This window comes from Microtus pennsylvanicus, chromosome 11, assembly GCF_037038515.1.
Source record: "Microtus pennsylvanicus isolate mMicPen1 chromosome 11, mMicPen1.hap1, whole genome shotgun sequence".
NCBI classification, from domain to species: domain Eukaryota; kingdom Metazoa; phylum Chordata; class Mammalia; order Rodentia; family Cricetidae; genus Microtus; species Microtus pennsylvanicus.
The window spans coordinates 48,615,003-48,629,842 of NC_134589.1; the positions used below are offsets into that span (position 1 = coordinate 48,615,003).

Here is a 14,840-nt window from a genome sequence, read left to right on the forward strand (position 1 = left end):
CAAAGACCATGGGGCAGGGGTGGAAGGCACAGGAAGCTTCTAGCTGTTGCTGGTCTTTATTTCCAGCAGAGCAGCCTGCTGGCTTTGTAATGGCCTCTCAGTGCCCATTGTTCCCAAGGGACACAGTTCAGTGTCCAGGCCTTTGCCTGGGCTGTTCCTCCCGTCCCTATCCCGACAATGTGCAAAGCCTGCCGCTGACCAGTGATGCCCCCTGAGAGCTAGGAGGAGCCTGAGGGATGAGGTTGCAAAGATGACCCGACACATTCCTGACCCTGGATTCCTTTGCTCCTAAGGGGAAGGCACTGAGGTCCCTGCCGAGCTTGCTATGTCATTCAGGGTGTGTTCCCCTACCCTTCGGGGCCTCTGTGGCCCCAGCTGTAATGTGTGTACAGAAAAGTAGGGCTCAAGTTTTCTGATGGATGGAGGAGCTTGGGGCACTGGCAGGCTGGACTGGCATGGGAACAGGTGCACTCCTGCCTACGGAAATCTACCCAGCCCTGGTGTTCCTGTCTACCGCATGAGCAAAACGTCAGGGGTGGGCGAACCAGAAGGTTACCCTGTTGAAGACAGTGTGATGTGGCCAAGGCCTGGGTGCCTGCTTCAGTTTCCTTCAGTCATCCAATGGGAGCTTTTTCCACAGAGGTGGGATGGGCCAGCCCAGTTGTGGTGTCTAGAGACCCATCTCCCTCCGTGGCCTTCTCAGACTGCTATCTGACCCATCGCCTGCTGTCCCAGTACACCCTGAACATTCTCTGACCTCAGGGGCATTTGTGGGGACCATCTCCTTCCTAGTCTGGCAGTGAGTGATGTGATTTAGAGCAAGGACTTTCGAGTCGGCTAAACTGAGGTTTAATTCTGGCTCAGCCACACACTTGCCGTGTGACATCACTTCGTTCAGCCGGTCGTCTCCTCTGTAAGATGAAATTAATAGCAAGAATCTGACTGAGATAATAAATACATATGCCAAGAATGCGTCCAGGGCCTGACCTATAATAAGTGATCCATCAATGACAACTGCAGACGTTATTGACAATAAGCATCATACTTTATTAACCATCATACAATATGACTAGAAGACTTGAAATTTACATAATATAAAGTTTATATATGCATGTGTATATATGTATACACGCATACACACACGCACATACATATAAAAAGTGTTATCATCACGGTGAACTCCTAGGCATGTTTTATTGCCTACTTTGACATCACCAAGATTTGATACTCCTTATTGGCTCCCGGGCTTTAAATACATCGAACTGTGCCGCTCATGGGTGGACTTGTACTTTGGCCAGACGAGAGGTGTCTCCTACTCTGATTTTCTCTGCCCACTCCCCACCCAGCTCAGACAGGCATACAGCAGGCAGTTGTTCCTCTTCCCCTAAACACGCGTAAGCCCTTTGCGACTAAGCTTTTCCTTGTCCACATCCTGATCTGATCTGGGGCAGATCTTAGTAGGCGGGGTTGACAAGAAAGCATTCTTTCTATAGATGTAAGGAAATAATATTGGCCCTGGCTAATGTAAACAAGAGCCTTGTTGACCCAGGCAGGCGGGGCGTGAAGCACCTTCCCCCGCACTGCCTCATCCAATACTCGAGCCACCCAGAGCAGCAGCTATTTTTATCTTCATTTTACAGATGAGGAAGTTGGCGTGGGGAGCTGGCTCAGACTGGCTCATGAAAGCCGATTGTTAAATTTTTAGGAATTGTGTGAGCTGCTTGTTAGACACAGCCATTGTTCAGAACTAAATTATATAAACTTACAACTGAGTGATTTGTGTTAAAAGAAGCAGATAAGTGCTCAGAAGTCATCACTTCCTAATTTCCTACATCACGGTATTATCAGTGTGCATGAGGTAAACTCCTTTGAACTAAATGGTGGGAACGCCTGTGGTTGAGAAGGTTCTGAGCTCAGAGCTTCACGTCTCTTGGGTGGCTTGGCTTCAGCTAGGTGGGAGTGTTTAGACAATGGAGATGCTCAGTCTCCAGGCATCACGGGTCCCCTCCTCTGCCCGTTTTTAGAGAACCTGTTTTTACACATTTACCAGCACACCAGTGAAGCTGGGTCACATATGTGACCTGGCAAAGGGTCCTAGCTCCGAAGGTGCAGAGCTGGCTTGAACCCTGAGCAGGGTCTCTCTGAGGCCCATGGACTGATTCTGCTCAAAACCTAGGTTACAGATCTGAATTACTAGGTCCCGTGTCCTGTGTTTTCAAGTTCAGCAGAGAGAAGGGTCCTTCATGTCCTCTCCACAGCCCACTTTGCCTTGCTCACGGCCCTCCTCTCCTCACTACTCCTCCCTCCCTTCCTAAACTCTGCCTTCCCAGGGGCTGCTAAGCCATGCACACATGAGCCCAGTGGGCAGAGGCTGGTGTTGTCTGGCCATCTGCCTGCTGGCAATGGGTCAGCCTTTCATGGGACAGAGGGGGCTGCCTTGCTATGTGGTTGGCCTCTACCCGCCCTACCTGAGCCCCTTTATCTCACCTGGAATGCCAAGCCCCTCCCATCGCCAACAGAGGCCTTCTCTCCAAGTCCCACACGATTCTGTACTGTGCTCTGGCCCTAGGAGAACAAAACCAGGTCTTTAGTTCTTTGCTCGGCACCCTCCTGACTTTCCACGGAGGATCCCACTCCGTCTGGCCTCTCAACCTTCTCTTCCACCCTTCCCCACTCTGTCCTTGAGCTGCAGACGCTCTGGCCTCTTTCCTGCTCCTCAGATACGCTAAGTGCACTCCTGCCTGCTCCCTGCAGTATTTCTGTAAATGTTTTCTTGCCTCCTGCAGGTCTTTGCTGAGACGAATCTTCCCGAACTCTAATCTCCTGTCCCTGCCCTTTGATCCTCCCTGGTATTCCTCACCGTCTTACACAGCTTGTTAATCATCACTGCTATTGTGTTATCTATGTGTTTTTCTTCCTTAGAATGGAAGTCCTAAGCAGGCAGGAATCTCATGTTCATTCACCCATGAATCCCAGACACCGAACGTTAGCACGTTGTAGATATCCTGTCTTAGTCACTGTTTTGTTGCTGTGATGGAGAGACACCATGACCAAGGCATCTTATAAAAGTGTGGTGTTTTGAATGAAGATGGCCCCACAGGATCATGGATTTGAGTGCTTGGTTAGGAGGAGTGGCCTTGGAGGAGGTGTGACATGGGGGTGGGCCTTAAGGTTTCAAAAGCCTATACCATCCCTGTTGGCTCCCTCTCTGCCTCCGACCTTTGGATGAGATGTAAACTCTCAGCTACTGCTCCAGCACCATGCCTGCCTGCCTGCTGCCGCCCTCCCCACCATGATGGTCATGGGCTTACTCTCTAAAGCTGTAAGGAAGTACCCAGTTTCTTTTATAATTTGCCTTTGTCACAATGTCTGTTCACAGCAATTAGGACAGTCACCGAGACACGTCCCTCCCCCCTATTTTTTGAATGAGTGAGTGCACGCATGCGTGAGTGAATAAATGAATGGCAGGGTTTCCAGTGTTCAGGATAGCCTGTGTAGCTTGCTGGGCGTGAGGGGGGCTGAGTGACCTGGCTGATGGTAAGACCTGGAGTTCCAGGCTCAAGTTTGCCCTGATTTGCTGCATGACTTTAGGTACCAGATCCCTTACCCTCTCTGAATCTCTCTTTCTCTTAAGTACTTGTAAAGGATTTTTAAAAATTGTATGTGTATGAATGTTTCTCTGCATGTGCAAGCACTGCACGAGTGCTCGGTGACTATAAGAGATCAGAAGGGGCATCAGATCCCCTGGAACCGGAGTTGTAGACAGTTGTGAGCCACCGTGTGGGTGCTGGGAACTGAACCTGAGTCTTCTGCAGAAACAAGAATTGCTCTTGACCTCTGAGCCATCTCTCCATCTCAAGAATAATATAGGAAGAAATGCAAGCCATGCATGGTGGTGCACACTTTTAATACCAGCAGTCGGGAGGCAGAGGCAGGAAGAACTCTGTGTTTGAGGCCAGCCTGGTCTTCATGGCATGCTCCTCCAATCCAGCCAGGGCTACATAGTAAGAGTTTGTCTCAAAACAGTGTGGGCTAGGATTGTAGTTCGGCTGGTAGAGAGCTTGCCTAGCGTACATAAGACCCTGGGTTTGATCCCCAGCAGCACATACACTAGGTCTGGTGGTGCACGCCTGAAATCCTAGAACTTGAGAAATAGAGGGTGGTAGAATCCAGAGTTCAAAGTCATCCTTGGCTATGTAGCAAAGTTCTGGCCAGCTTGGGCTATAGGAAACCTTATCTCAGAAAGCAAGCAAGTAAAACTAAATGGCAAAGCCTAAGGAACTCAGGCTCTGGGGCTAGGCAGACAAAGGCCCATTTCTACCTGGAGGGCCTTGGCAAGTCACTTTCCCTCTGACTCTTGACCTCAACTATGGGGTGGGAAGCTCTGGGAGGTGTGGTGGTAAGCCTTGGGCTGGCACTCTGTGTGAACGAGTATTCCAAGACATGGAATAAGCTGGCGGTGATAGAAGACATGGAGCCCATATCCTCTAACCCCGTGTATTCACTGCCCGCTCTGGGTGCCAGGCATTGACGTTGTTCTCCCAGGGCTACTTCCGCTAGCTGGAGCCAAGTTCAGCTGTGTCTCATTGCACTTGACCTTTGCCAGGACCTGCACACCCTCCAGTTCTCCTCTCTTCTTTCCACAGTGTTCATCTGCAGCTTCATGGTGGCTGCCCCCATCTTCGGCTACCTGGGTGACCGATTCAATAGGAAGGTGATCCTCAGCTGTGGCATCTTCTTCTGGTCGGCCGTCACCTTCTCTAGCTCTTTCATTCCTCAGCAGGTGAGGTTCCCCCATGGTTCTCCTGCTTACTAGCGCTGCCGCCATGTCCAGTGTACAGGTTTCTCAAGGAAGGCTGGTCTGTGCTCCTGTAGACTGAGCCTGCTCCTGAGCTTCACCCCCAAGGCAAAGCCATAGCAGGTATCTTTGCATTCAATTATAAACCAGTCCTGCAGACAGGGCCTCCTCTGTACTGACCTGGACTATGAGGCTTGCAGCTCTGCGCGGCAACCTGACTCTCTGAGCAGCCTATAGCCTGGCAGAATGTCAGGCACAGGGAATAAGTCTGCCCTAGATGTAAGGGCCTTGGCTTCCAGCCCTGTCCTTCCCCCTTCCCCCTGCCCCCAGTTTTCTTACTGTACAAACCTAGGCTAGTCTCTGACTTTCTACGTTTCTGGTTCAGTTTGCTCTTTCATAACTAGCTAACTCCTTGAATCCAAGTCCCAGGAAGGCAAGCGTCAATTCAGCATCGAGGTATTTTAAGAAATACCCTTGATTTTCACAGTCCAGGGTTTGACTATCCCAACTTTGTTGCCCATTCAGCTTTGTGACTCAGAGAAATGCACTTTACCTCTTTGAGCCTCCGTTTCTTCATTGTTAAAATGGGAACAGTCCTATCCAGGCTGGTTCTCTGTGAGAAGCAACTGAGTTGATGAATGTCCGGCTGTGGAGCATGGCCAGTGTCCAGCAAGTCCTCTTTTCTGTTCATTCTCTCCAAGAAGGCCTGTGTTGTCTCATGAGGGCAGTGAACTTCTCATGGCTAGGAGTAGTCAGCCATGGGATATCATCTGTGGAGAGCGATGGAAGAAGAACCAACATCCTCAAGAGCTGTCTGTCTGTCCCTGCCCTTGAGAGAGGAGGGTGGAAAGGTGGCACAGGGGCTTCAGGATCACAGCCTTCAAGCTGTCCAAAGTGCTGAACACTGAAGAGGAACTGGCCCTTGTGGTCCATGGGTTCCAGGAAGGCTTCCCAGAGGAGATGACACGTGGCTCTAGCAGAGATGGCTGAGAAGCCAGGACTTAATGGTGAAGTTGGCACAGGCAGGAGTCAATACCCAAAGATGCAGAGATGGTGGATTGTGTTTTGAGAGAAAGAGAAGGGTGTCATGGCTGGAAAGGAGAGCAGAGAACAGGTCAAGGAAGACCTTGAGTGCCAGGCCTAAGGCCCAGTCCTTCCTCCTGTGGCAGCGCTGAGCCTTGGAAGAGTCTGAAGGACAAGGAGGAGCCAGATGCTCCCTGATGGACCAGATAGGTCTGCAGGAGCTAACTTTGCTTGGGGAGGTGGGTCAGGTCCAAGGCAATTCCAGGCCCAGTGCAGGGTGGAGCCTGGTGGTCACCATGGAAACAAAGCTAGGAGCCTTCAGAGCCCTCTGTGCCTTGCCCTGCCCCTGGCTGGGCCCCTGGGGCTGCCGCTGGGACTGATCGATTAATGAGTCTGGGCCTTGATGCCTTCTGTGTGGGAGAGAAGAGTGGAGCAGAGGCAAAGAGAAAACAGATCATCGCTTTCGCTTGTTTTGTAAACTCACTGTGATCACCATTCAAGCCCCATAGGGGCTTTTGGGGGACATTGGCAATGTGATTTTAAAGTTAATTTGGCAGAGAAAATGCTCCAAACAGCCAAAAACAATGTGAAAGATAACGGTGAATGGGATTTGCCCTATCAGTTGTCAAAACAATGGCCATTCCGACTAAAGCAGCCAAGGGACATGAAGCAAGACCCCAGGGAGTGGGGAGCCAGTGCTGGCTGAGGGCACATCTCTCACCAGTAGCTCCGGGGAGGAAAAGGGTACGATGTCAACCATGGTGCAGAATAAACTACAAATGGGGAAGTGAAAACCAAAGCAGGATAGAAACCTAAACTAAACTATAAAGAACAAGAGAAAGATAATAATGCTAGGAAAATAAACAAAGGGTTGTTAGGGCGTTCCAGAACATGACCAATGGCCAATGAATGGAGGAAGAGATACCTCAGCCTCCAGAGGAATCAGAGAAACGCAAAGCAAAACAACAATGAAATACCATTTCACACCCGTCAGATTGGCAACAATTAAAGAGGCTGACAATACCAAGTGTTAGTACAGCTGTGGGATCCTGAGATGCCTTGCTGCTGGTGGGAGTGTATATTGGTGGAGCCTCTTTGGAGATCAGAGTGGCAAGATCCTGTAAACTCCTGCTGTGTCCCAGCCTCAGTCTGGAGAGACACAGCCTAGAAAAACTCCAGCGTTTGAATAAACAGACACAAGGATCCTCCTGGGATTGGGGAGGCTGGAAAGATGGCTCAGTGGGTAGGAGTACTACCGCTCTTCCAGAGGACCCAGGTTTCAGCTCCCATCATAGGGTGAGTCTCAACCACTTATGACTCCAGCTCCAGGGGATCTAACTTCTTCTTCTGGCCTCTGGCATTGTATACACACACACATACACACACACACACACACACGCACACACGCACACGCGTGCACACACACCTTCGTAAACACACATACATGCACACAATGTAAATAAATATTTAAAAAACAAAGGAGCCGGCCGGGCGGTGGTTGCGCACGCCTTTAATCCCAGCAGTCGGGAGGCAGAGGCAGGCGGATCTCTGTGAGTTAGAGACCAGTCAGGTCTACAAGAGCTAACCCTGTCTCGAAAAACCAAAAAAAAAAAAAAAAAACCAAAAAAAAAAAAAACGGAGAAAGAAGTTGGAAAGAGGGCTTGCTGTGCAAGCCTGAGGCCCTGGGTTCGATCTCCAGCAACTTGAGTAAAAGCCAAGTGTGGCAGTGTTCTCCTGTCACTCTGAAGCTAGGAGTCGGGTCAGCTGGCTCCTAGGAGCTCACTGTCTAGCTGAATTGGTGGGCTCCAGGGTCCGTGAGTGTCCCTATTTCTAAGAATAAGATGGAGAGCAATTTAACTCCTGGCTTCTCTGTGTACCTGCACACACTCATGCACGTACTTCTCATGTGCAAACACAAAGAGGAAGGCAGGCAGGAAGGCAGGAAACTACTCAAATGGCCACCACTGGGCCTGCACAGTTACTCAAGGGTGTATTCATATTAAGTAGCCAGTGGAAGAATAAACTTGATCAATGTCTATCATCACGCATATATGTCAAAAAATGATGAAGCGCGTGGTAAAATAAAACAAGCGGAGGAGTCCCCTTTCTGTCTATTTGTTGTAGGCAGAGAGAACACTAAGTACTGTTTCTTGGTACTTACGTGTGCAGCATAGGACAGAGACAGCATCAACCTGGCGACCAGGGGGAGGGGAGCAGGGGGGCAGGGCCACCTTAACATGCTAGAGTGCTGAAGAGGATTGCTGTCTCTCCCCAGATCATTTCAACATGAAATAGAAGAGGGTGTTTTTATACTTTGAGTCTGGAGTAGGCTTTCTGGAACAAGGCATTGAGGAAAAAAACCAAGATGTGACAGCATCAAATTAGACACCAGGAAGCGTGTGAATGGTGAAACTGGGTAAACAAAGAGGAGAGAAAGGCGGCTGAGAACACTGGTGACACAGATGACAGGGAATCTAGCCCTGTGGTGTAGAAAATGCTAATATAATCTATACAAAAGAGACACGACAACCCAATGGAAAAATAGGGAGAGGCTGTGGACAGTTGACTCACAGGGAAAGAAATGCCAGGAACCAGGGAGAGTGAGACAAGGTCAAGGCAGAGGATCAGCATCCAGGGCCAGAGAGGTGGCAGGAGATGTCTGGAAAGAGACAATAGAGACAGCAGGGGAGAGCTGAACATGGCCAGTGCTGGCCGGGCAGGTGGTGTGGGTGGGACAGGGAAACTCTGACCCTGGGCAGCTGGGGGCCAGTGGAAGGTTCATATCAAAGGGGTTGGACCACTGGCAGCTGGCATGGTCACACCCTTCCCCCCACTGTGGCCTTTGATGTGTGCAGCAGAGAGGGGCTCAGAGCCCACTGGACAACTGTGCCCATTCCCCTCACACACTGGGTCTCCCTGCCTCGGGGAGGGCACAGAGCAAAGGTGACTTCTGGATCCTAAAGTGAACCCGGAGATGCCAAGGTGCCCCGAGCACATAGTCCCCAGTGCTTGTGCAGACACAGTCTTGCCTTCTCCCAACCTGGGAATGATTTGTCCCAGTCAGATCCATCATTTTGAGAGGAATCCCAGGGCCCTGTGTGGCCTGTGGTTGTGGTCACTGCTGAGACTAGTCCTGGGCTCCATCCTCTCTCCGGGCTCCTGAACCCGGCCAGGACTAGTATGTAACGGGATAGGGATGTGCAAGCCTGGGAATGGCTGGTCCTCCAGCATTCTCTGTCCTCCTCCACAGCACTTCTGGCTGCTGGTCCTGTCCCGAGGGTTAGTAGGTATCGGTGAAGCCAGCTACTCCACCATCGCACCCACCATCATCGGCGACTTGTTTACCAAGAACACCCGCACGCTTATGCTCTCGGTCTTCTATTTTGCCATCCCACTGGGCAGGTAAGTGTGGGGCGCCATGATTTGTGGGAAGAGTACCACGGTCCCCTTGAACTCACCAACCCTACATTAAGCAGACATGGAGGCAGGCAGCTGTAGAGGACTCCTGGACCTGCTCTTCCACAGGCTGGCTGGGTGGGAGGCCAACACGAACACTCCACTCAGCCCAGCTGTTCGCTCTGACATGTGTCTGTCTTCTCTGCAGTGGCCTGGGCTACATCACAGGTTCCAGCGTGAAGCAGGCAGCTGGAGACTGGCATTGGGCCCTGAGGGTAAGGTCTAGGTCCCCTTCTCTTTAGGCTCCCTGCTCCAGCCTTTGCCCCAAGAGAGCGGCGCAGCCCAGAGGCCAGGCTTTAATCTCCAGGCCCACTCCCTCACTAGCCTGGACTCTGAGGTCTTGTCCCTCGAGATCATTTCAGGCTGAGGTATCAGGGTAGCTAGACAGTCCTGTCACCCACAGGGCCCCAGTCCAGGGCTGAAACCCTACGCCCAGGCCCAGGGAGTGGAGAGGATGAGGATTCTCTCACCACATCAGGAAATTCCAGGTCCACAGCAGAGCTTCCTGCTTCCAGCCCTGGCTCTGTTCTAGGGCGAGGTTGGGACAGGACCTCTGTGTGGGGGCCTTTAGGGTCTGGAGCCACTTCCTGTTCTGTTGGAGGGTTGGGGCAATTCACCAAGGCCCTAGGACAGTGCAATCGGAGGAAACAGAGATTCCCCGTTTCTCAGAGGAACGGAAGCTCAAGACAAAGTGTTTTTTCCTCAAAAGCAGGAAGGAAGCAGCCACCGTGGAATTTCATGGTGGGGGTGGTGAGCCATAGGGTAGAGGGCTTGCATGGAGCAGAGCTCCCAGGCCTGAGGGAAGCCAGCTTCTCTTTTCGCCTGGGCTGGTGTTTGGTTCTGTGTAGGGAGAGGCCTGGGGCCTTGTGTATTCTGTTCTTAACATGAGGCTGGACATAAGGAAGACCCAAAACCCATACAGAGGCCTGTAAAGAACAGGCCACATGTCTGGCCAGTCCCCACCTAATGTCCATGTTCGAGGGACACACCTTGGAATATTCCTAGCCCCGGGGGTTAGGCAATTTGGTATATGGCTCTCTACCCCAACAAACAAACTCTTCTGCTCAAAGACATCCTTCCCCATGCTTTTCATCTACCTCTCTTTTCTTACCCATCTACCCATTCAGCCACCCACCCACCCATTCACCTACTTGTCCATCCACCCATGCACGCGTGCATCTATCTGTTTTCCCATCTAGTCTTCATCTGTTGAGCCATCTCTCTTTCTCACTTCCCCCTTCACCCCTCCTCTTTCTTCTTTATCTCCCTCTTCTTCCCCCCTTCCCTGAAGTCTGTTGGTTTTCCTTGAACCTGTTTTCCTGCCCTGCCTTTGGTCTGGTTTGTCCACTTTGAGCCCCCTGTCCCCTTCCCTGGCCTCATCCTCAGCGGCTTTGCTCAGCCTTTCTTTTATTCAACTGGGCAAATATTAGCCTAAGAAAAGGACTTGGAGCCCAGATAAGAGCAGTTGCCCGGGCCCTCCTGGTCAGCACAGAGTCTATTTGACACTCAAGCTCCACATTTCCTGTCCTACCAGGTATCCCCTGTCCTGGGCATGATCACAGGAACACTCATCCTCATCCTGGTCCCAGCCACTAAGAGAGGCCATGCTGATCAACTTGGGGGGCAGCTGAAAGCACGGACCTCGTGGCTCCGAGACATGAAGGCTCTGATCCGAAAGTGAGTGCTACTGTGTGGACCGAGGTAGGAGGGGGCCTGGGTGAGAGCCCCAAGCGGTCCCCACACTCATCTGCCATCTCCACTGCCTGTAGTGCTGAATGACATTTTGGTCTGAGAGTTTATCGTTCCTGCATCCCTACTCCTCACCTGGGCCTGGAAAGAGCATTTCTATCTGGGGGAGACTGTGGGGGAATAGGCTGACTCCCCGGCCTCTTTGTGAAGGCTGCCTGCTGCGCCAACTCAGTGTCCCTCCCTGGATTCTTCCCAGCCGCAGCTACGTCTTTTCCTCCCTGGCCACATCTGCCGTGTCCTTCGCCACAGGAGCCCTAGGCATGTGGATTCCTCTCTATCTGCACCGTGCTCAAGTTGTACAAAAGACAGCAGAGATGTGCAACAGCCCACCTTGCGGAGCCAAAGACAGGTAAAGCCTGGATGCAAGGGACTGGGTGCCTCTGCCTCAACCATGGTCTTGTTCAAATCACACTCTACTGTCCTTTGTCCCCACAGCCTCATCTTTGGGGCCATTACCTGCTTTACTGGCTTTCTGGGCGTGGTCACAGGTGCGGGAGCCACTCGCTGGTGCCGCCTGCGGACTCAGCGTGCTGACCCACTGGTGTGTGCTGTGGGCATGCTGGGATCTGCCATCTTCATCTGCCTCATCTTTGTGGCTGCCAAGACCAGCATTGTGGGCGCTTATGTGAGTCCTTGTAAGGATGGGGAGATGGGCTAGAGTTGCAGTCTGACTTCCAGGACCCTCTGTCCCCATAGGGAGGGTCCTGTGTCCCTGCCTTGTACCCCTCATGGTTGCTTTCCTCTCTATGAATAGATCTGCATCTTTGTTGGGGAGACACTGCTGTTTTCTAACTGGGCCATCACTGCAGACATCCTCATGGTAAGCCAGGAAGTCCACAGTCACCTTCTGCTGACTGACCCAGGCTTTTACATTTCATTGGGGGTAGTTTGGGCAGGCGAGTGAAGTGTTAACATTACTTGTCGGTGGGAGAGGTGAACCCAGAGGCAGGGAGTGGCTCAGAGATACATGGGGGTCAGATCTGGGAAGAGCCTGGAAACGGGGTTGAGCAGATAGATGCTGGGGTACAGGGGCAGGATTGTCTCCAGTTGCCAGTTAGTAGCTAGGAGAGCAGGCAGATAGATGTTGGGGTGCAGGGGCAGGGTTGTCTCCAGTTTCAGGTTTGTGGCTAGGAGGCTGGTGGTGCCAGGCTGGCACTGAGGTGGTGCTGCCTGCCAGCACTCCTCCCTCTGGAGTTGAGTGTCCTCACATTCTGCCTTGCCAGCTCAGGCTGGGTCCCAGGCTGGATCCCAGGCGTGCCGGCCGAGTGCCTGCGGCTGGCTGGACAAACAGAGGCTGTCTTTACGGGGACCAACAATGGCCTCCAGACCAGCAGGCCAGGGACAAAGGGCTGTCTGAGCAGTCTGCTTGGGCTTGTGTTCCTGGATGGGGACAGAACAGGGGAGGGGCTGTGGGCCTAGTGACTTATAGCTCTGAGTGAAGTGGGGGTGGAGATGGCAGGACTATGTTTCCTGCCCTTGGTCCTCAGGGGACCTCCTGATCAGGCTCAGGAGACTGCAGAGGACTGGAGATAGAGGGATTGGAGCTTAGGGACTGGTGCTTAGACCGGCAGGCCAGAGTCTGGGGCCCTCTGTAGTCCCTCCCATTCAGGAAGCCTGCCTTGCTCCACCCTATGTTTCCTCAAATACCTGTGTCCCCCAGCAGTGTCTGTTCTCTGCCCATTCATGCATTATGCAGAAGTGTGGGGAGGCCTCAGCTAAGGGCCTCAACAAGGGGCTGGGCAAGAACAGGGGCAGGAGTCGTTCACTACGTAACTGTGGCAAGACTGAATCAAGAGTCTTCGGTGCTGGGCAGCATGCCCTCCCCTGGCAACCCCCACCCCCAGCAGCCCCTGAGGGCTGTCTGGGTCCCAGGGAAATCATGTCCCAGTTTTATTAAGTGTCCCAGCTAAGTGACTAATTAGTGCTGGAAATGGGGCCATGTAATATCCTTGGATCCAGATCCCTCCCTGTCTCCTCACCAGCAGTGAGGATGCTGCTCCTCTGTCCGGAACGACAGGAGTCGTGGACAGTATGAGTAGTTGGAGCTCAGGGTAGGGCCACCTGGTTCTGGTTGTCCTAGTCTTGCCCACATGTCTTCAAGTGAGGTCAGAGCCTAATCTGTCTGATTCAGGAGGACCTGGGACCCAGCAGCTCTTAGACTTTGGTGTCAGGGTGCCTGAGTTCAAGTAGAGGCTCTTTGGGGTGGGATTCTAGTTCATATCCTCGCCACTGGAGCCAGCCTCAGCCTTGCTAAATAAGTCTTCATGGAGGGGAACCCAGCCAGGTGTTTAGCTTATAGAAGGGGAGGGCAGAGTTGCACAATTCCACATGTGATCCCTCAGACATGAGGGTTCTCTCGAGGAGCATAGCAAGCTGAGGTCAGCCTGGGTGAAACAGTAAGGCCATATCTTTAAAAAAGAAGGAAAGAAAAGAAGTGCTTCTGGGTCTGTTAGCTCAGTTCCTCCATGCTCCAAGAACTCTGGCTTTGGAAGACCTGTGCCAACTGATACTGAAGTTGTGTTCCATGTCTGAATGTAGTGGGGACGGAGGTACAGATTCCCATCACCAAGGTAGAGGTCTGGGGCCTGTCAGAACCACTGGGGTGATGGAGTCTGAAGCTGTGTGTGGGAGCTTCGAGGCTCCAGACAGGAGGGGCAGATGCAGAAGAGAAGAGGCCATGCCTACATGGTGGGAGGTTCTACCAGGACAGAAAGCTGAGGCTGTGGGGGTTTCAGAAATATCATATCCACAGGGATGAGCCTAGGTCACACCTTGGCCCTTCTGGCACTGACCTGTCCTTTCTCCTGCAGTACGTGGTCATCCCTACCCGACGAGCCACTGCTGTGGCCTTGCAGAGCTTCACCTCCCATCTGCTGGGGGATGCTGGAAGCCCCTACCTCATTGGCTTTGTGAGTAGCTGAGGGTGGGGTCTGCCTTGGGTGGGGCTCGGAAGATAGGCCAGTCCTGATACCTGTACCCCAATCCCCACAGATCTCGGACCTTATCCGCCAGAGCACCAAGGACTCCCCGCTCTGGGAGTTTCTGAGCCTGGGCTATGCCCTCATGCTGTGCCCTTTTGTTGTGGTCCTAGGTGGCATGTTCTTCCTTGCCACTGCTCTCTTCTTCCTCAGCGACCGTGCCAAGGCTGAACAGCAGTGAGTAGGGTGAGGGTGGGTGTGCTGGGAAGCAGGGACTGTGACAGCTCTTTGAGACAAGGGTGGAGGAGACAGTGAGCTACTTTGTACCCTTATGGCTGGGTGACCTGCTGGAGGCCAGGACCAGCTCTATATTTGGCTGAGTCTTCTCATGCCCCCAGCAGCATCTTGTGAGCCCTACCCACTGTAGCCCAGGTTGGCAGATGCCAGGCCTTTCTTCGGTAGTTCTAGGAATGACCCTCCCCCCCCCCCCCCGGAGTGAATAGGGTTTTAGAGCTGGGAGCCCCATTTCCTTCTCCTCTTATTTTCTGACTTCTTTCTCCTCTTTTCTCTATTCCTTTCTTTCTCCTCTCCCTACCCCTGGGCTTTCCCACCTCCCCCTGGGGCTGACGAGGTCCCTGCCCAGCGCCTCCGGTCTACCGGCCCCAGTGATGCGATGTGCCAGAGCCGTGCCTGGGCCCAGTCCCCGCTGATGCGCCACCCTGACCCCCGCCCGTCTCTCCCTCAGGGTGAACCAGCTGGTGATGCCGCCTGCATCCGTGAAAGTCTGAGGTGGTGAGTGCAGGCCAGGAAGGCCCTGTGGGAGGACTGGCCACAAAGGAACAGGGAACAAAACACCTTCTGAACCCTCTCCTTCCTGAGCAGATTCCCCACTGCCC

General features: G+C 52.6%; 1 protein-coding gene across 4 annotated transcripts in view; it reads left to right on the top strand.

Annotated features, from left to right (window-relative positions):
- The window catches only part of Spns2 (SPNS lysolipid transporter 2, sphingosine-1-phosphate), a 37,881-nt gene that overhangs the window by 21,316 nt on the left and 1,725 nt on the right, over positions 1–14,840 (top strand). Inside the window, exons 3-12 of one of the 4 annotated variants that reach the window (XR_012912347.1) lie at positions 4,647–4,783; positions 9,072–9,223; positions 9,426–9,492; positions 10,812–10,954; positions 11,223–11,375; positions 11,462–11,651; positions 11,781–11,846; positions 13,837–13,935; positions 14,018–14,181; positions 14,576–14,736. Coding sequence is in view for 3 of the 4 variants with exons in the window: in XM_075991756.1 (XP_075847871.1) it covers positions 4,647–4,783; positions 9,072–9,223; positions 9,426–9,492; positions 10,812–10,954; positions 11,223–11,375; positions 11,462–11,651; positions 11,781–11,846; positions 13,837–13,935; positions 14,018–14,181; positions 14,545–14,736 (1,363 nt within the window). In the remaining variant the exon portion in view is untranslated. Of the gene's footprint in view, positions 1–4,646; positions 4,784–9,071; positions 9,224–9,425; positions 9,493–10,811; positions 10,955–11,222; positions 11,376–11,461; positions 11,652–11,780; positions 11,847–13,836; positions 13,936–14,017; positions 14,182–14,544; positions 14,737–14,840 lie in introns of all 4 variants that reach the window. The other 3 variants (XM_075991756.1, XM_075991757.1, XM_075991758.1) reach the window with 3 other exon arrangements.